This window comes from Lycorma delicatula, chromosome 1 (genome assembly GCF_047948215.1).
Source record: "Lycorma delicatula isolate Av1 chromosome 1, ASM4794821v1, whole genome shotgun sequence".
Classification (NCBI taxonomy): domain Eukaryota; kingdom Metazoa; phylum Arthropoda; class Insecta; order Hemiptera; family Fulgoridae; genus Lycorma; species Lycorma delicatula.
The window spans coordinates 349,952,211-349,975,019 of NC_134455.1; the positions used below are offsets into that span (position 1 = coordinate 349,952,211).

At 30.8% G+C, this 22,809-nt stretch overlaps 1 protein-coding gene across 1 annotated transcript in view; it reads left to right on the top strand.

The window, feature by feature from the left end:
* LOC142317912 (ras-related protein Rap1-like) overlaps window positions 1-22,809 on the top strand; it is a 313,305-nt gene that overhangs the window by 30,842 nt on the left and 259,654 nt on the right. Inside the window, exon 2 of the mRNA XM_075354452.1 lies at window positions 4,879-5,069. Within this exon, the coding sequence (XP_075210567.1) occupies window positions 4,879-5,069 (191 nt within the window). The remainder of the gene's footprint in view (window positions 1-4,878; window positions 5,070-22,809) is intronic.

Below are 22,809 nucleotides of genomic sequence, written 5' to 3' on the forward strand. Positions count from 1 at the left end.
CACTTTCACTACTCTTTACCAATAACACATCGAACAACTTCTTGTATTCACCCACTGTCCACACTGGTATACTCGTGACGTACTCTTCTTTCGTCGTTACCACCATCACTGCAACCGCGTCGAACTGGAGCTTGCAAAACTACTCACTTTATCGCTTGTTATCAGGACTGCGCCGTATACGACATCGCCGAAATATTGAATCTCTCCGCTGGTCCCTGGCAGTATTTATATTCCCTGGCCTGCAGATCCGTACCGGCCTCATTCCTTTAATTGTTGAAGTGTAATAATTTTCATCGTCCGCACCTTTAACGTTTTGCTGTAAATTCTTATTGCGGTCCGGTAACCCTTCTGGTCTAACATCAGCTTTTTGAAGTACCATTGTCTACATTACAAAGAAGAAACTGTTAAACGGACTCATTACTCTGAAAAAAAGAATTCCTTTTATTTACTTCTCGATTCTTCTTTTCATTATTATTTTCTATTTCTTTTTTCTTAATCGGTAAAGTCCGTTACCCTGTTCCGTTATGCTGGTCCTGTTACAATACATTTATCTTCCGGAAATTTGTATTTATTTTGTTTTTTTGACCGAAAAAATAATTAAAAAACAAAGATTTTTAAATTTAACCGAGAAAATTAAAATCTTTGATGAAAATGTTAACAAAATAAACCGATAAAAGATACAAATTTATAATTTTTAATACTTCATCACATTTTTAAATGAAACTTTAATATTTTATTAATAAAATAATCCTATTTAAATGCTTCAATACATTTTACTAAAGCTCTTTTATACTTAAACACATAAAATAGAATATTGAAAGATTATATCGGCAATACAAAAAGCGGGCGCGTGCACATACACACACCAATTATCTGTATATAAAATACAACCCACATATTTATAATAGTAGAAACCTACAAAAGATATTAAATAACACTTGTTATTCCCATTATTAAACTATAATATAATTTAAACCTAAAGCAGATTATTACAACATTTCTTCAATGAATGTAATTTAATGTTTATTAGAATTCTATAGTCTTCAGTAGTAGTGATGGTATAAATTTATTAACCTATTCGTTGCAGCTATTAATAATTTTTGTATTGAAATTATGACTAGAAAAAAAAATCAGTTCAATATTTTAGTACACAAAGTGTCCGGAGGGATTTTGGATAAACTTAAAATACAAATTATAAAAATAAACAAAAGTTTTATGTAAAAGTCGCGCTTATTTTACCCTATTGTGCTTCATTTACGCTGTGCCAACCATTTTTCGTGTTTTATTAGTAAAAAAGTTTTATTTTAACAATGGTTTAAAATTTTTCTCCAATAAAAAAGGATTGTGCATTGATTTTTTTGTTGTATATGCTGACATTTTTATTTCAGCTGTTACTGTCGGAGAGCGGACACGTGGTGCGCCGGGCAGTTGTGCGCAGCCGACTCTCTCCCAATTCATTCGTTCGAACGATTTATACTTCTTGATACGAAGATTTAATTAATATTATATTTATAATTATATTTATCTAAATTATATTTTCCATAAAAAAGGAAACTTAAGATTAGAGCTGCTTTAAAAGTCACAACTCAAGAAAAACAACTAAAAAAGTTCAGGATTTTAAAGATTTCATTGTAAAAGTTTTTGTTATTGTTAGTACACTAAATTCATTAACGTTATATAGTTACAATTGGCAAAAAAATTTAACAAAATTATTTATAATGAAACGTAAACCACGTAACATTTCCGCAGCGGGCCATAGGCTCGCATTTCTTCTAGTCTTATATACATTTCATATCCATTTACCTCATAAAATATTCTACAGAATAAATAATTCTGAAAATTCTAAATTGGCTACTATTTAAATCTTTTAATTGCTTAGAAAATATTAGTTTTATTGAATTATATCCTATCAAAGAAAATACTAAGTCTTTTATTGTGGATAAAATAACCCCTCATTTGATTAAATTGGTTAATGAACAATTGAAATTTACTAATGTTATTATTACAAATAATAAAAATTATTATTACTTATTTTTAAATCAGATAGTGAAAGAAGTAAAGACAGATGCAAAATTAAGAGACTTTCCATTTTAACAATTTCAGGTGTACTTCTGCTACTTGTAAATGGATTTGAACAAATAATTTGTAATTTTGTTTTCAATAATTTGTTTTTTATTATTTAATAATAATAAAAATTTTATTTAAAAATTAAACAAAACACTATTGTTTACGAAATTTTCACAATATTTAATATTTCCTTTAGGATTATCAAAATTGATATGAGTATTTATTTCTGCCCTTCCTAGCACTGTCACTCCGTAATTGATCCGTTTCGGAGTACCTCCACTCTCAAAACTTATTTTAACACTCCACCTTTAACACTCGAAGTGTTAAGTAGTTTTAAGAATGAAGGGACTCCGAAACGCGTCAATTTTTTTTTCTGTTTAGTCTCCGGAACCACCGTGTGAGATATTACTTCAGAGGATGACATGCGTGAATGTAAATGAAGTATAGTCTGGTACAATCTCAGGTCGACCGTTCCTGAGATGTGCGGTAAATGGAAACCCAACCACCAAAGAACACCGGTATCCATGATCTAGTATTGAAATCCGTATGAGAGTAACTGCCTTTATTAGTATTTGAATCTTAGAACTCTCGACTTTGAAATCAGCCGATTTGAGATGACGAGTTCACCACTAGACCAACCCGGTAGGTTGAAACGCATCAACTACTGATGTTAGTGACGATACTAGAAAGGGCAGAAAATAACATTCACATCAATTGCTATTTACAGAGTTATCAATGATTAAATAATTCAAATAGGCGCTGTTACAAAATTATTTATGGCTACCATCCCAGTAATAAATTATTTTAAGGTTTTGTTCTGAGCAGATTGGAATTTTGATCTGTTTGTAATCCATTCCAACAGACGTATGTGGATTCAATCGAAATTGTGCACAATATATTTCTAAGATTTTTATATTACAAGAAATTCAAAAACGTTTGTTCTTTAGGATACTCAGAATCAGAGAGGGGAATATTTGACATCGAACCGTAAAAGTTAAGGCCGGAAATCGTCTCACTGGTACATTTTTTAATAAATTTATGAATCACTTGGTGGAGCTCCACACTGCTCGAGCGTGTTTGTTTGTATCTCGAAATAGACCTAGACCTGATATGTTGTTCATTATTCCAAAAATGATACTGTCTTACCTCTTAAGGCAGTGATTCCCAAACTGTGCGCCATGGCGTGCCAGGGCCTCTTCGCAGGGGCACCGCAAAATATTGTAAAACCTTCATAATTAATTGAACCAAGACATTTATAATTATTAATTTAGTGTTAATAAAGTAAAATAACACTGAAAATACACGAGGTTTATTTTTTTTTATCTTTTACTTACGAGTAGTCATACTTTTAGTTAGGGTACGGCGCCATCGAAAAATGTTAATTGAAAAAGGGCGCCGCGACTCGGAAAAGTTTGGGAATCACTGTCTTAAGGGTTTTTTATCTATTGTTAATAAATTAAGTGTTTGGCTACTGATATATATATATATTTTTTTTAACCTTCGGGACCACCATTAGATGTTGGTTCACAGGATGAGATGAATGATTTGTAGCGTGTGTGCAACTGCCATGCCTGACCGGGATAAATGACTGATATATTTAATGATAGTTTATCTCATGTTGTAAAGTTATGTCAACAATCGCTCACTGTGCAATAGCAAATGAATAATTACAATCAGTATTTGTCTTGGTTCTATATCTACTGTTTAGTTTAGTAGTACAATTAGATATAATTTAATTTAAGTTGAAAAATCTACTGAATGTCAGAAAACTTATTATATTGAGCTATTCGTTAGTCTCTGTATTAATGTTAAATAAATAAATTTTGAAATACTCAAAGGAAAAATTTTCAAATTTTTTTTATTTTGTAGAAAATATTGTTGAGTAGATGTATAATAATAGTAAATTATGCAACAACCCTATAAGGATAGCCATTAATACACCAGTGCGAAGTAGGTTACGTGTCGTTAACGTCGCAGGAGTGCATTAATGGCTATTATAAAGAGTTGTATACCGTATTTTTTGTACGGCTGAGAAAATAATGGCATTATTGATTTAAATTAATGATATAAAACATTTTTTTATGAATTTTTTTTTTAATTTTTAAAAAATACACTAAACAATTCATTTCTGTGGCAATAAGTAATTGAAGCTAAGATCTCTCGGCTACAAAATCAGTTGATTTGCGATGATGAGTTAACCACTAGATTAGCCCGGTAGGCTGCTTGCTAACTGCTAAATCGTATTAAATCAAAGTAAAAAAAAAAGGCTGATAACCAATATCCGCTACTGATTGGTCAGTGGCTGAAAAGAGTAGGCTTTTGCTAGATTGAACACCTATATCATAATGAAAATCTGTTTCATAATAATTCTCTTAACGATGTAGGTTCCAGCCACTTAATTCAAACGTTATAATAAAGCCGTAGAAAAATATCATTAAAATACTTCAATTCTTTTAAAAATATGAAATCTTATTTATAAAACGCAACAAAGGCAGACAGAGGTAAAATGATATGAAATAGGGCATATTATCCACATGAATGTTTTTGCTTATTTACTTTTTTCCCAGAATCAGTCTCTTAAATTTGGCCAGTCTGTTTCTGGAATATCCCTCCTGAGCACTCTGTATAACAAATATTCGGAAGTTTTTATTCTGAACAAAAATTAAACACTTCGAATTCTCTATGTAACACTTGTTATATAGAGAACATAGAGAAATTAATTTCTCAATATTTTATCATATTAAAACTAATATATTATTATAAAGCATTTAAATCAAATGTTTAAAAATAATAAATCGTATTTTTTTTCAGGCACAGTAATGTAAGTCCATGGGACGGTTCCTGTTGTACAAACGTTAGTACTGAATCTGTTACGGGTGAAGAAGATCCTGGAGTTCCCAAGTATAGAGTGGTCCTTTTAGGTGATTCAGGAGTTGGTAAAACAGCATTAGTCAATCAATTTATGACATCAGAATATATGAACACTTATGACGCATCATTGGGTAAGTAATCAAAACTTTATAATGTATAACATCAATAAAATAATAATAATTATAAAAAGTTTAGGAATTCTATTATTCAGTAAAAAAAAAAAAATATTTGTCACAGTGTAAAAAGGTTATTTTTTTTACAGAGAAGCTTCTTCTTTAGGGAATAATCTAATAAATAATTTTTAATAAAATATATAAGTATTATAATACAGAGGATTTAAAAAGTGATGCAATCTTATGGAAGAATGTTTCCTTCTTTTGTTGCCGGTTTAATTGAGGAAAAATTGGTTACACAACGCAGGAGAGCATATTCATTGTATCCCAATATATTAGATGTGCCAGTTATACCCAGATCCGGAATACTTTCATAGAAATGTACGGCTGAATGCACCAAGCACGTTCTCTATCAAGCGACGGTACGACAAGATCCAAGAGACAGGAAATGTAGCAGGTACACCCTAAAAGGGTTCCACCGGAAGTGCTAGCATCAAAACGTTGGTCGACGTACAAGCTACATATTCTGTTAGCCCCAAGAAGTCTTTGCGACGCCTATCTAGCCAGTCTGGCCCCTTCCTTGGGTAGTAACCACACGGCATTGCACAAGTGTTTAAAGATGTATCCGTACAGAATTCCTGTTGTTCACGGTTTGTTACCTGCAGACACTAGGAAACGTGTGGTTTTCTATCAACGGTTCATGTCATCTATAACGCCGTACGGGAAAGAACTCAATGATCAGGTTTGGTCGGACGAGGCATAGTTCCACCTTGAAGGATACGTGAATGCACAGAATTCACGGATTTGGTGCACGAAAAATCTACATTAGCTGCACAAGTCTCCTCTGCACAAAAAGTGCGTGTTTGGTATACAATTTCAAATAGGCAAATCTTCATGACTATTTTTACGGCACAGTGAATAGTGAGCGATACATAAAGATGGTGGGTGCAATAATTTGTAAACACTATACCTGCAGACCGGCTAGAGTCTGCAACTATACCTGGTTTCAGCAGGGCAATACTACGGCTCATACAACCAATAACACTATGACTTTCTTGGATCAGTGTTTTCATGCATAAGGATTTCGAAAGGGTTGTGACCTCCTAGATCTCCTGATTTATCCCTTCCTGACTTTTCTTTTGGCAATATCTTAAGGATGCTGTTTACAAAACTCATCCTCATACTATTCCCGAATTTCAGAGCGAAATTGAACGATGTGTCACTGCAATTCCTGAACAAACGTTACAACATGTGTTTAAGAGCATGCAATGTCGTCTTCAATTATGTGAATCGGATAATGGAGGCTGCTTTCAACTACTATTCTAACTCATTTTCCCATAAGGTTGCGTCACTTTTTGAACACTGTATAACATTATAATACTTATAAAGTGGTGAAAACATAGCTGGATAATACTCTAATGACACTAAATGTAGATGAAGCAGGATTCTTGATATGAACTATGTAAATATCCGGCATGAAATATTGCCATTAAATTTCATGTAACGTCATAAACTGTCACTATTAAAATTTTTATAACGTTTCTACTGTGAAGTATTTTGGGATAAAATTAATCAGCATTTAAGGGTGGATGTAGAAATAAATAATTCAATAATGTTTTTAAATATATTTATTAACATATTCGTTAATGTAAGGGCAATTCTCTTGATTTAGTTAAGAAGTGTAGTTAATTTTCGTTTATTTTTTTCGTGAAATTAACGCATGGAGTGCAAAGTTTTAAAACGTACTTAAAAACCTTAAATTTTTAGAAAACGAAATAATGAAAAATTATATAAACATGTTGACTGCTGTGTGACCCGATTCTGGGTTTTAAGTTATATGTATGAAGGACCCTGAAGGTATGAGAGGGCCCGAGATGGGGAAGCTGCTTCCACGTCTCACCGGGGGGAAACTTGAGGTATTGCAGAAAGGTGATGCCAGTTACCCCCGGGGTGGTTAATAAGAATAAAAAAAAAAGTTATATGTACAGCTAAGTAGTAATGAGACCTGTTTTTATGTCTCAGTGTAATAGTGATTTTCAAATGCTAAAGATCTTTGTTGTATTACATTTTTCAGAACATGAACATCAATATTGTAATATAGAACAACATACAACGTTGTCAACGGTTTACCTAGCTTTTTTATGCGTTTTCTCATTTAAAAGTTACTAAGCTCGAAAAATTATAATTTTTTTCTTTATTTTTATAAAATAAAAACAGCTGCTTTTACAGAATAAATTAAATATTTAGAATAATTAGGCAACCAAATAATTTAAGACCCACTGTCAGGAATATGCCCCGTATATATGCGTGGACTGCTTTTTTAAGTCATTATTACTCGTAGATCGAAATAACTACAGATAAATAAAACCGTAAATACTTAACAAAAATTCTTGTAATTATTTTCTTTTTAAAACTACCAGTTGCATTAGAAATATTTTATTATTTCCATATCAAAGTTCCTTTTGAATTATATTATTAGAAAATGATAAATCAAATAATAAGTTGAGTAATACAAAGATAATTGATGTAAATTTTTTTCCATACCCGTTGTGAACCATACAAACTTACATTCTCAGATTATATTAATTCAGATGACTGAAATAATCTTTTTTTTCTTATTTCATCATAGTAAACGAAAGAGTATATTGTAATTATAAGACCTCCGCACATCTATGTCTCATTAGCTTAACTTTTTTTTTTGAGACACTAATCTGTGTCTCATTCAGTGAAATTGTGTGAATCCCCAATTTATGTCACATTTTTTATTATAACTATCCAGAATTTAAGATGAATTTTTATGTAGAAAGTGTACAGATCAGAAACAAAAAAAATATTTGTAATAGCGAAGTAAAGTATTGCTGTTTTTTGGGTATAGCAATCATAACCCGCCGGGTTGGTCTAGTGGTGAACGCGTCTCCCCAAATCAACTGATTTCGAAGTCGAGAGTTCTAAGGTTTAAATCCTAATAAAGGCAGTAATTTTTATACGGATTTGAATACTAGATCGTGGATACTGATGTTCTTTGGTGGTTGATTTCAATTGACCTTACACCTTAGGAATAGTCGAACTGAGACGATACAAGACTACTCTCGTACATATCATCCTCGTTCATCCCTTGAAGTAATACCTGAACGGTAATTCCTGGAGGCTAAACAGGAAAAATAAAGAAGAAAAAGGGTATAGCAGTCAACCTGTTAAGTAAGAGAGATGATAATTTAGCAGTGAGATAATAAATTCCACCGATGAATTGTATGAAAATTTCAAAATACTGACGGTAAAACTGGTTAAAATTTCATAAGAGTAGATATTTCTGTTTTATGAATTATTATCTGCAGACTAGGAGCATGTTAAACATACTGATGACCGCGTCAACATAAAAACATCAGTGGGGTAGAGACAGTATTATTGTATTTATCCCCTAAAAGTTTTAATCTCTTACCAGACCTAACTCCACTCTGTGGGATAAAAGGATTTTAAATTTCAATTAGATAATAATTTCTTTAATGTATATTAGTGTGAAATTTGAGCAATACTATTGGTGAAAGAATTAATTACTCTGACTATGACAAAAGTATTACACTTTAAAGTAGATCTTGTGATTCTATTTTCCTCATAAAGAAAAGTAGGAAAAAATACTTTAATTGTGAAAGTTATGATTAAAATTCGGATTCCAATAAAATTTTACTTATAATAATGAATAATGATTTAATGTAATCAACTGATTTTTTAAGTATTTTAATGAGAAAATTATTTCCGAAAATGTAACAGTTAATCTCTTATCTAAATACATGTACTAAGAGATGCGTGGTGTGTATCCGGAGATAACACCAGAGTCTGATTGTACGTGTAGATTCCTTTTAAGGTTTGGTATATCTGACATTACTTTATGCCTATACACATACAGAGCGTTCCATGACGTATTCGTTTAACTTCAGGAACTGATTCAGGACACCGAAATGAGAAAAAAGCACGCATCGACATAACTCCTATTTTATTTTGATTTCCTTCTGGACGCCATTTTGTGATTTTTAACAAAGAAATTATTTCTCAGGAACGGGTAAATCTACTTTAATTAAATTTTGCAAATCTAAGATTAGTGTCTTATTCTAAAAAATTATAAAGTTTGAAAACGTCACTTTAAAAATTTCAAAATGACGACCATATTAATTTTTTAATCTTTAATATCTTTGTAATTTTTCTTTTGATCAAATTTTTACTTACTACAAAATTTATTAAGCACTTTATTTTGAAGAAACTGACAACCTAATTTGTAAAAATCCATTGACAAACAATCAAGTTATTGAAGACAATTAGTCTTCAATAACAGTGCAAGCTGATAATTTTTTACCTGTTTTTATTTCCTCCATTAAATGCAATAAAAATTATTAATAATAAATAATAATATTAACTTCATAAAAATTATGCCTTGTTAATTGTCTACAATAACTCCATTGTTTGTCAACGGATTTTTAGAAATAAGTATCATTTTGTTCAAAATAAAATGAATTAAATTTCCTGAGAAACCAATTTTCTTGCTGAAAATCACAAAATGGCATCAGAAAGAGAACAAAGCAAAACTGGAATTATGTCGATACGAACGTTTTTGCTCATTTTGGTGTTCTGAATCTGTTCCTGAAGTTTGGCGAATACGCCCCGGAACGGTAAATTGAGGTAATTGGATGCAATATTCCTTGTTCGAGGGGTTACTTCAATGAACGTATATTTCATTCTTTTTAATATTTTGGGTGGGGCGGGGCAAGGTCAACTCGAAAATTTTAAATGGATTAAGGGTCATTTGATATAGTATTTTAAAGAGTTCAATGAGATAAGAAAAATGATGCAAATAAATTAAATTCTGATCGCCAATCCAAAATGGTGGCCAAAAATGTGTTTTTTTTTTCAGACCCGGTTGTATGCCCCCTTTAATTTTATTTTTGTTATTTGAGGTTTTCTGATTTTTTCTATGGAAATCTTCTCCGATAAGAAAGGTTAACTCAGAATTCCCCAATCTATAATATTCGGTCTTCAGTTTTAAGGGGGGGGGGGAGCAGGGACGACTCAATAATTTTAAATGGGATATATGTACATGTGATAAGTTGTTTTAAAAATCTTTGCGAGAAAGGAAAAACGGTATAAAAAATTAATCTCTGATTATTTAAACTAAAATAATTTAAAAAAAAAATATCATTTCATTTATTTGAAAAAATTAATTATAAAACTTTTAAAATTATTCTTTTAATTAAACTTACAGTTTGGAAGAATTTCATCAAATTTAATTAAATATCAGTTTACAATCTATTTAATTTTTCATGTGTAATTAATTCTACCTTTTATTTTTAAAAAAGCTCTATAATCTAATGAATTTAAAGTACCGCCCAATGAAATTATTTCAATCACAAACTGTCTTTCTTATCGGATAAAATTTCAAAAGAGAGATTTGACTACATCAAATAACAAAAAAGAATTAAAGCAGGGCATACAACCTTAGTTTTAGCTAGCATATATTGGTATTTCCAGCTATCTGAAACAAATACATTGTTAGTCGCCATTTTGAATTAAGTGATCAAATCTTTGTTTTAGTACTATCAGTTTTCGCGACTCATCGAGCTCTTTAAAATAATGTATAAAATTATCATTAATCCCATCTCTTTTTGCTGTTTAGCCTCCGGTAATTACCGTTCAGATAATACTTCAGAGGATGATAGGTATGAGTGTAAATGAAGTGTAGTCTTGTACAGTCTCAGTTCGATCATTACTGAGACGTCTGGTTAATTGAAACCCAACCACCAAAGAACACCAGTATCCACGATCTAGTATTCAAATCCGTGTAAAAACAACTGACTTTACTAGGTCTTGAACGCTGGATGACTTCCAAATCAGCTGATTTGGGAAGACGCGTTCACCACTACACCAACCCGGCAGGTCATTATCCCAATCAAAATATTTCAGTTGTCTATTCGAAATTTTTAAGTTGTCCCACTTCACCAGCTGCCAAAGTTAAAAAAGAGTGAAATATACGTTCATTGTAGTAACCCCTTAATACAAGGACAAAAGTCGTAAACCGCATCCATTTATCTCGATTATAAAAAAGTTAGAGAGGCGGGTGTAAGTCAGTTCTCATCTCCTCGGTATAGTATACTCATTATTTACTTTTTTTATCCTAAATTTTATTTTTTTATATATCTATTTTGTTTTCGAAATTTGTGTTACCACAACTTATTTGTGTTATCTTAATACCAGAACTAATATTCAACTATATACAAATATGTATATAAAACGAAGTATCCTGATTGACTCAACAACGCACAGCTCAAACCGCTGAATTTCAGCTCAACCGCGGTAGCTGAATTTAGGAAGGGACATTGCTTTTATAACATAATATAGGCACTTACTAAGAATGATTTTGAAATTAACTCAAAAAAATAATTAAATTTGTCAGGAGAACATATGAAGCTGAGGAGGACATATGAAGCTGAGGTGTTTAATAGACGTGAAAATTGGTATTTAACTTTTTTATTTGAAAACGAAAAGGAATGTATTTCACTATGTATCAAAAATTCAAGTTTGGGGGCAAGGGTGTGCACCAAGAATTTAGTATGAAAATTATAAATCTCTTCAATACGTAATGTGTAATGATTGTATTCTAAAAGATGACTCCGGTCCACTTCCTCAATGTTTTTATTGTTGAATTCGATGCAAAATATGTTTACTTTTTCACCCAACTTATTATTGCGTTCACGCGAGTTGTAGTTTATTATTTGCTCGGTGCTGTTTGATAGTGTTTTCAATGATAATGATTAATTTTATCCCACGGTGTGATTTCAGAATCATAAATGTTTACACATGCATAGGAAAATAAATTATATTCGATAACTTATATGTTGTGCCATCTATTGGTAAAACCAAAAACAATAAAATTGGGTGATAAAATATAAATTGTAATAAATTTAATTTCATTAGAATATTTTTGTTTCAACTTATTAAATCAACTAGCTAGTCAGGGCTTGCTTCGCTCGCCGACCGTCTACCCCGGGTGCTCTGCTCCCTGAACCCTCGATGCGTTCGTATCTCATGTTGGTGAACATATTAAGTATTTTACAGAAATATTTTAAGTAAAGCAATATTAGTGCGCAGAGAATATTTTTCTGAGCATTTTAATTCTTTTATATTTAAAATAGGCTTAAAGAGCGAATAGATAAAGAATTTAATAGTAATTAATAGAATATGATGTTTAATGCTAGCCATATTTATAACAGGGAGTTGGCTTCTTCGTTTAGTCTTGTGTGTGTGTTTGTGTGAGGTTGTTTACTTGCCGGTTCAGCTGCTGCTATTGGCGCAGAGTGGTTTACGTGTGCGCCGATCGGATGCGCGCCAACGACTCTCTCCGCTAAATAAAAAAAATCATTTTTTTACTGCTAAATATTAACTAATAATCCCTTTATTCTATTAATAAAATTAATAAATAAAAATACAAATATAAAATATAAATAAAAATAATCTACGCTTAGAAATTAAATTAAATAATCTGTAAATTAACTGACAACGGTCTGCTTCTAGTAAGACCGGCTGAGAGAGAGTCGCCGTGTGCAGCCGCCTTGCGCACCACCATTGGTCCGCTCTGCGACAATAGCAGCTAAAATTAAAATGTGAGCACATGCGATAAACAAACAAACATACAAACAACCCCACGCGCCATCTTTTTTTATGAGAAAGAAGATGACGGACGTAATTTTACGTGCGACGACACACGAGACATGTACTAATGAATCGGAATTTTCCGCTAGTGATCAGTATATTCCGGTGCCTGTTATCTGAGCACGTTATTACTTCTTTTTGTACCGAATGACATCTAATGGTGTTTTATATGCTAAGCTAACAGGGATGGACATACACACACACAGACAGACACACATACAAATGCCCTTTAGTAGGTTAGGATAATAATATGAATAATAATTATTATTATTCATGATTACAATATTTAATTCACATGTTTCATATTTCTTTCCAATTTACACGGAATTCACTCCCATGCAGATACGAAATACGACGAACACACCCATTCTATAAGTGGTCTGGGTAATTTAAAGTTACTGTTCTTTGGTTATTTAGCAATTTTCATGTTATAAATAGTATTTTGTAAGAATCTATTTAATTTTTTATTACAAAATCAGGTTTTTGTATTTTTTCTTCTGTCTTGAATGTATAACAATGGATATAACTCCAAGAAAGCGTTCAAAAATAGTCTTTCTTTCTGAGCATACTAGACTAGTGACAGTGAACCTATTTTAAAACAATATAATGAAACCGGTTCCTTTTTACCTCAAAGGAAAGGCAATTGTGGCTATAAAAGAAAAAGTAGTCCAATACAAGATCGATTATTAGTGAGAAAAAGTAAACTTTTTCTAAAATTATTTCCTGTGAACTTAAATCAAGAATTAGCAGCGAGTGGAACAGATTTAAATGTGACAACTGTTAGACGCCGACTTTTTGCAGCTAGACTAAAAGCTCATTGGCCAGCTAAAAACAGCTTCTAACACAATAATTTGCAAAAGACGGCTCTTGTGGGCCAAAGCATATGCTTACTGAACTTAAGAAAAATGGAAAACTATTATATTTTCCGACGAGTTACAAATTTACATTCAAAGGCAAAGGGCTCCGTACGTTAAAAACATAAAATAAAAATGCATCACTTTCTCATATCCAATAATCAGTTGAACGTCTCCAGAAAATAATGTTTTAGGGTTTATTTACATTTAATGGGCCTTTTTCATTATTTCTAATAGATAATATGTTGAAAAGGGATGGATGTATCAAGATTCTGAAGAAAAGGTTTGTGACACAAATTAAAAACAAATTCCCACAAGGTAACGGAGTCTTCCAACTAGATTTGGTGCCATTCCATCAGCCAAAAGTAAAAAGACTTTTCGAAGAACGAAACATTAAACTGTTCCTTTGGCCAGGCAACCTCCTAGACGTAAACCCAATTGAAAGCTTTGAGCTATATTCAAAAGACGACTCTCAAAAATGAATTTTACTACAAAAATTGACTTCATTAAAGTAATAATTTCGGTTTGGTTTCATGATGCCAAATTGTGGACATGAAGTAATTAAGAATAAATAAAAACATATTAATTACTAGATACTCATAAATTTTACAGGTATGATGATTACTTTTTACTTCCTTGTACGAAGTAAAGGAAGTATTGTGATCGGGAAAATTTTCGATTTTCAGATTTCAACGGAAATATCCATTTTGACCATCTGTTGAGTCTTAAAGCTAAAAATATTCATTAAGCGAGCTGTAAATCCAACGGGTGGCTCATCCGTCGGGAGAATAAATAAATAATAAAATGCGTAATTGCTCAAAATCTTATTATAATAATACAAACACTTATTACTATTAACACACAAGCATATAAAAACATAATATCCGAACGCCTATCGTTCGAGTAACGACTTGCCGCTAGCACATCGCGCAGCCGAGTGTTGAGTAGTACTAGCCAACCTAGTGGCCAAACCCGGAACCAGCAAGGCGCGAACCACTCCAGTAGAAACACGCTGAACACCACCTCTGAATCCATTTTGACTAGTTTTGGCGTGATGTATGTATGTACGTACGTATGTAACTCGCATGACTAAAATCGATTAGCTGTAGGATGTTGAAATATTGGATTTAGGACTGTTGTAACATCCCTTTTTGATTGCAATTGACTGAATCAAAAGTGTACAAAAAAGCTTTTTCTAACTGCTATAATAAGACCTCATTGAGAGCTTTTCAACGATATATCATAAGTGGTACTTATTTTCATTGGTTCCAGAGTTATAGCCAAATGAAATTTTAATTAATGAAATATTTGGATCTTAGAAGGGGAAGTTTGAATCAGACTTCCTCTCCCTTTTTTTGACCTTTTTTTTTTTAATTTAAATATATTGATTTATTAATAATTATTAACCTCTCATTGTGATAAATAATAATTCAATAGTAACAATTAAAAAAAAAAATGTATGAAAAAATATCAGAAGTTATTAATGAAATAAAATTTCATGTACTTTTCATTTAAAAATAATGTGTATATGTAATTTAATAGGCGTACAAGGAAGTCATGTGGTGCCCACATCAGATTTTTAATGAAGTTACTTTTTATTAAATAACATCTATGTTAAGATGATAATTTGCACGCTTCTGTATTAGTTTGTTTTGTTAAAGTTTCAGAGCAAAGGTAATAATAATTATTCATTTTTATCATTCAGTTGTTAATAATTATAACAATGATACAATAAAAACAACTAAAAAAAGTAATTGGAAATTATGAAGGTTAAATTACATTTACAGCATTAATAAATCAGATTATTTGAAAATGAAATTACTTTTTTAAAGAACATTCTTTATGACACATATAACTAAAGTACCTGAAAATGATCTGAAATTAAAGTTTATTTTAGATCTCTGTGAAAAATATAGAAGTTATTTCTTATTTTTATTTAAATTTTGTAATTTTTGTATTTTGTATAATGCAGGATTAAGATACGGTTTGCAATGGTATTCTAATGATGTAATTTCCAATAGAATCCAGTTTAATCTTTCTGGAATTAATGTAACTGGAACAAACTCTGATCTGCAGATATATATATATATATATTCAAATGTAATCTCTGCTTTATCTTTGCTCTGTATTATAAAATTTTATTATTTATATTTAGTTTATGATTCAAATGAATAATTCATAACAGGTATTATAATTATGAAAAATGTACCGGATGTTATTATACTTCAAAAATAAAATGTTTTTAAAATTTATATCAATTTTACGTTTAAGTAAGTTGAAAATTATAGTAACTAGTTTGTATTTATTATTTATATAATAATACTAGGGTCGTTTAATAATAAAAGTTACAAATGATTTTAGAAAAGTTAATATTTATTTAATTACAATGACACTATTCAACTGTAATCCCCGTCTACAACTAGGAAATTGTTTAATCTTTTCCCGAGCCATTTATTTCAGTAGTAAAGAATTATTCATTTCGGTCTCTAATCCATTCTTGTACCGCATTGTTCATTCTTTTATTGTTGTCAAACACGATGCTACGTAAAAAATATCTAAAAGGAACAATCATTAATCTTTTTCTTCATCAAGGTCTATCCCGTAAATTAGTCATCGATAAATAATTGATTTAGGTATTTTAAAAAAATATCCTCACCATTAAAGATAATCTACGCTAAAGTAAGAACGATTTGCATAGCTACAAATGTTGACACTTTTAGAATACCTGTTATACTCGATCGCCTCCAAGTCACTAAATATCATTTACCATATTACATACAAGTTTAAAACATATATTATCAAAATATTTTCATTTTCATGCATTTAGATTGCAGTTTGTTCAAGAACTAAAGCCTTAGAACGTGTGAAATCGTGTCCATTTTTTGTTTTAGGTAGATTTTATAAGAAATCTACCTATTGTAATGGGTACCATGACTCAACTTCCGGAAAATTTCGTTCGCTTTTCATATACCCCAGACACCAAAACTACCGTCAGTTCAAAAGTATATATATATATATATATACATATTTTTAACTTTTTTGTGGACACGATAACTGCCGTAGTTTTGGGCCAAACACATTCCAGTTGACCCAAAATCCCTGTCAAGTTCGTTAATGGGCAAAATCGGACCATCGGAGTGGAAATGGGGGGCTTCCTTGAAAAAAAAATATCGCTATAACTTTCTTATTAATTAAAATATTGAATTAGTTTAAAATTCCTACTATTCTTTGGAGAAGGACCTAAAATATATCAGTAAAGTAAAGGGGTGGAAAAAATTGGTTTCGAACACAAAAAAACCTCCCTTAATAGATACAATATTGAATCGGTTTAAAGTGGTCGTTAATCCTCTAAACATCACCTAAAACTTTTGTCTGAAACAATTTATGATATAACCAACCCTTACGGCAAGGGATGACCAAAATATTCCTTGAATTATAAGATGGGCCTTGTCGTATGCTAAACATGTGAAATATTTTGCACATGCAAAATATTTGTCGACATGCAATGCAACCATTGTCGTATTGAGTAAATTTGAAGTTTTTCTTAACTTTAAGGTGGAAATATTTTTTATCTCCTACTTAGCACCGGTGAAATCTATCTCCGTCCTTCCGGCGTGCATAAGACAAGCCCCATCTTACAATTCCAGCAAACGTTTGGTCAGCCCTTGCCGTAAGGGATGGTCATATCAAAAATTATTTCAGACAAACGTTTTAGGTAACGTTTAGAGGACTAACAACCACTTTCAACCGATTCAATATTGTACCTATTAAGGGAGGTTTGATTTTTTTTGTGTTCGAAACCCAATATTTTCCACACTTTCGGCCGATGGTTGGTTACATAAAAAAAAACTTTACTTATATAAGTTTCAGGCCCTTATCGAAAAAATAGTAGGACCTTTAAACAAATTGGATATTTTACTTAATAAAAAAGTTGTTGTGATATTTAGTTTTTCGATAAAGGCTCCCCCATTTTCACCCCCATGGTTCAATTTTTCCCATTAACGAACTCGACTGAGATTTTGGGTCGTCATATTTTATGTATCAATTTGAAAGTGATTAAAGAAAAATTGAGGCAGTTATCGTGTTCTCAAGAAAGTTAAATATATATCTATATATATACTTTTGAACTGACGGTGGTTTTGAGGTCTGAGGGATGTAAAACGCGAAGATATGTCGAAATTTTCCGGAAGTCGAATCATGGTCCCATTACAATTGGTAGCTTTCTTATGAAATCTACCTAAAAACAGAGCTTAGAGTGGAAGCACACGAGTTTACCTATGAAGAAAAAATTTCGAACCCATTACAGCAAAAAAACCATGATTAAGATGTAAAACACTCGGTTTTTGGTGATTTTCTAGATGAACAAACAATAAACATTATTTTTTATCTACTTTTACTGTTCTACGTTTACTATTGTGAACTACTTATCGACAAAGTTATGTCGGCATTATTTAAAAAAACAATTTGGATCACAGCACAAAAGCATCATTCAGTTTCACGATAACGCTCAGCCTCACATGGCTCAGGTAATTCAAAAAACTATCGTGACATCATCGGGATGAACTACACCCCTCACGCAATCCTGACTTGGTTCCATCAGATTTTCTTTTGTTTGGTCTACTCAAGCAGGAGCTATGTGGTAAGAAGTTTAATTGCATTGACGACATCAAAGAGAATATGCTAAATTGGTTAAGACATCAAGATAAAGATTTCTTTTTAGGAAACATAAGTTGATTTAGAGATGGGAAAAGTGTTGTTGGAAATAATGTTGAAAAGTGGAAATATTTCACATTGATTAAATTAGTCATTTTAATTCCAGAGCAATTTGAGTCTTTAATTATTAAATTGACTGTCGTATATGTGTACAATATTAAGGTTGTTGTTAATTTAAGTGGATTTTTTATCTGTACCTGTGAGGCAATTAGCAAATGTTGAATATAGTTAGCTGCGAAGGGCTTCTATGTAATTATTGAACTTTTATTTAACACCAAATTCTATTTGACCGAAGTAGAACTTTATATAAACGAAATATTTTAGTTTATATATGTTTCAGGATTATAGTTTTTATTTGGTGTTTGTTCCGTGTACAATGATATTTTCTTTTGTTTATTTTTCTGAAGGTTACTTTTTATCAAGTGTACAGAACATTTTATCATACCGTTTTGTTCGATGTGTTATTAGAAATGTATACATTTCAAAATAATATCACAGCCAATATTCATAGATAAGGTCATAACAAACTGTTGTATTGATTATAATTTGTTACTGAACCATGGTGTTCAATTACTAGATCGACCGATAGGCAATCATTATCTATGTATTTTTACTGTTATCTAGATATTATTGTAAACGATCGAGTAACTATCAAAACGATAAATTTTGCAACTATTATTAACTCTTAAATTTTTCCTGACTGCCATTTAAAACGGACATTAAACAAAACTCTTTAATTTACGATAAAGTGACAGAAGAAATAATGAATGGATTGATAAATTATAGAGGAATAAATGAGAAAACTTTGTTTAAATTTTGAGATTAATAAACGACCAAAAGAAAATTAATTATTGGGATATTAGATTACAAATAAAAAGTTATTAAATTATAATGACAGATAAATTGGAAAGATATTTCACGTCGTATAAAATAAAATGACTAGATTAAATAAGGTCAGTCAGATATGTGGTTTAAAGTAAGTAAGGTCAGCTGGATTAAAACTGTCCTGAATCAGTTAATTAACCAAACTACTGTTTCTTTACCATTGAGTTCACCAAAGTTTCCACTTTTACTCTGAAATCTGTTACAATAACTGTTTTATGAGTTCTATTATGAATCTATTGGAAAACTAAAAGAAAGAACTATTTAATACCGTAAGAAATAATAAAAGAATATAAAAATATAATAATATACAGAGTGTATCACGAAGTTCTCCCAGGACTTTCAAAACGTATGCGACTCGTGAAAATAATGGAAAAAGTTCATGAAAATATATATGATAAAATTTTTCGTTTGCCAGTTACGTCTAATGAAAGATTTCGCTCGGATTTCAGCTCTCCCGGTGAAATGAGGTCGTACTGAAATTTTTAGGGCGTTAATTAAGCGAAAAAATCAGTGATTTTTTACATGTTTTGACCTGAAAAACGAATAATATAGACCCCAGAACCGTATCTACAGTAGTTTTTAAGAAATCTTGGGTAGAAAAAAATAAATTGAGGTACAAACCCCAGTATTGTTATGTTTCATGTTTGATTTAACAATAACGTTGTTAAATAGGTAATAAACAAATACAATTTTTAATAAAACTTATAAAGAATTTAATTTTGAAAAAAATGTTGTAAGATAAATTAATTAAAAAAAAGGTTAAAAAAATTCGAATTTTATTTTGAAATAGTACAGTACTATATTTTTCAAAAATCCTCATGGTTTTGAGAATAATACTGATAAATAACAATTAAAGTATTCAGGCTTTATAGATATATGAAGAAGAAACTAAATTACAAAATACAGTATAATAATAGCTACGATAAGTAAACAACACACACCTTTGACGAAAAATTCGTAACTTACTTTTTTGCCATGGTGGCAGAAATATAATAATGAAGTAAAAAAAAAATAATCTATTTTTTTCCTTAATGAATATCTTTAATTTACAACTTCACCCTCCTAGGGGGTGAAGAAATAATGAATATTTTAGTATTTGAACCTTCACAGGAGCTAGAGCCTTGGTTTGTGGCTTAAAACCTTCCATGATATAATACGAATGTATCCTGAGAATTTTGAAAAATCAATCGGTTGGTTCTTTGATATTTTTTGAGATGAAATATACCTGAAATCCTTCTCAGTTATATACCAAGAAACATGGGTAATTTAGTTGCGATCGATCGAGTAGTTTATTGTTTGTCCTGAACAATCAAAAAGCCTCTTCCTCTTTATATAATAGCATAGATAGGTGTGTATAAATATATATATATATATATATATATATATATATATTATGGATATATATATATATTATGGATAGAATATTTAGTTTTTTTAATATTTCACTGACTTGTCAAACTTGCTTTTAAAATCTTAGATTATGACTACTCTTTTTCCAGTTCAACCACTGACAAACATGTTAAGTATCAAATCAGCTTTCGATAATCACCCTGAAATTGCTTATATTTCTAAGAAAATTCTAGACAATACAATAGTATATTTCAAATGAAATCACTTGTAACAAAAGAAATAAGAGAAGGGAATTTCATCCGTACTTTTAAATTCTTTAATATTTCGTTTCGATTGTAACATATATTTTTACTGCAACCACTTTATGATGCCACTAAATATTTTTCATAATTAATAGTAATTTTATTATAAACTCAGTAATACACTGTAATGTCAGGAGGACACGCACCCCTATGCACACGATGCAACTGCCGCATGACTGTGCACCACATTCTCATAGATTGGATATGTTATGCGGCGTTTCGTCGTAAATTTAATCTACCCAGAAATATCCGTGGTATCTTGTACAATAATAACGAAATTTTGAACAGAAAGTTTCTGTTTTTGCGTAGTACCAGGTTACTGCAAAAAATGTAATATTATCATATATATTTTTATGCTAGAAGAGTTTTTGATCATTTTTTCCTTTACTTTCAATTTTGATTTTTTTGGTTCTCTATCTTTAATTTTATTATCCGAGAAGGGAGCCTTTTGCACAATCTATCGGAATTAGGTAAGTTTTATATAGTTTCTTTTTTCTATTATTTTAACTTTTATATTTTAAAGACTCTGTCTGCAATATTAGTTTTGAGTTTTATTCACAATTTTGTTTTGTTTTTCTTTTGTAATAAATTTATTAATAAATATTATTTTATTTTTTTAACTTCCTTTTTTTGATGTAATTATCAATATATTTTGTTGTGTATTTGTATTTTTCATTGTTAATATATCTTTACTCTATTAAATGGGCATTTGCCAATAAGGCTTAGAACTTTGGTGAAACTGAGATGCTTATGAATAGGAATAAAGTTTTTCTGTTCTGTTTACTAAAAATACAGGGCCAAATTTATAATTTGATTGGCGGTTTAGTCTCTGGATCTGGAAATATTCCCCAATTATTATTGATATTTTTTTAAATTTTGAAAACCATCAAATATCAGCCCTTTCAAACATAAACAGAACTTTGAAAAGGAAACTCGTTGAATCTTTGCAAAAGGTTTTGTAACATAATGGTCTGATACAGAGATTCAAATATAATCTAGAGTCGAGGGTTTTACTCCTGTTTAACCACCGGGAATCAACGTTAGGTGTTACTTTAGTGGATGATATGTATGAGTGTAAGTGAAGTGCACTCTTCTACAGTCTCAGGTTGACCATTTCTGAGAGTCGAGGTTTATAAATGAATTAATCGATTTGAAATTGATTATTCATTCTGACTAGATTCGGGTAGGTGACATAGAAGCCGTTATAATTCGCCTGTGTAATGAAGTAACTGTGTTAGTGGACGAAGAGAAAGATCCAATGGATATGGTATTACCTAGTCATGATGGTGATGGAAATACATTTTTCCGGGCTTCATCGTTCTTATCATCCGTTGTAGTATGTAATGTTGACTAGAAATATACGTAACATTTTAAAAATATTTTATATTTCCGCTAGGATTATCGTAATTAATTTAAGTGTTATTTTCGATTGTTAAGAGTAGTTTTGAGAATGGAAGTACTACGAAACGCGTCAACTACGGATGTTATAATTGACAATGCTAGGAAGAGCAGAAAATAACACTCAAATCAATAAATATACCTAATTTACTCATAAGTTTTATAGTTATTTTATTTTATCGTGTTTTATGAAATTTTATTTTACAGAAAAGTTGTTATCCAAATTAATCTATTTTATCCAGTAAAATGTGAACTCTGAGAGCAACAGCCCACACATAATTGCGAAAAATTTATTTCCAGTTTTTGAAGTTCTGCTGGCATACAGCGAGGGATGCGTGTTTGCATATACATATCTATATATATATATATATATATATATATATATATATGTATACATATATATATATATATATATATATATATATATATATATATATGTATACATATATAGGCGGTGACTTCACACTCTATACTTATCGTGATAACACTCCAGGATATGTGAGTCAGACCACAATCGATACTAAGTATAAATTTCTTTGATAAATGTAAACAATGTGTTAA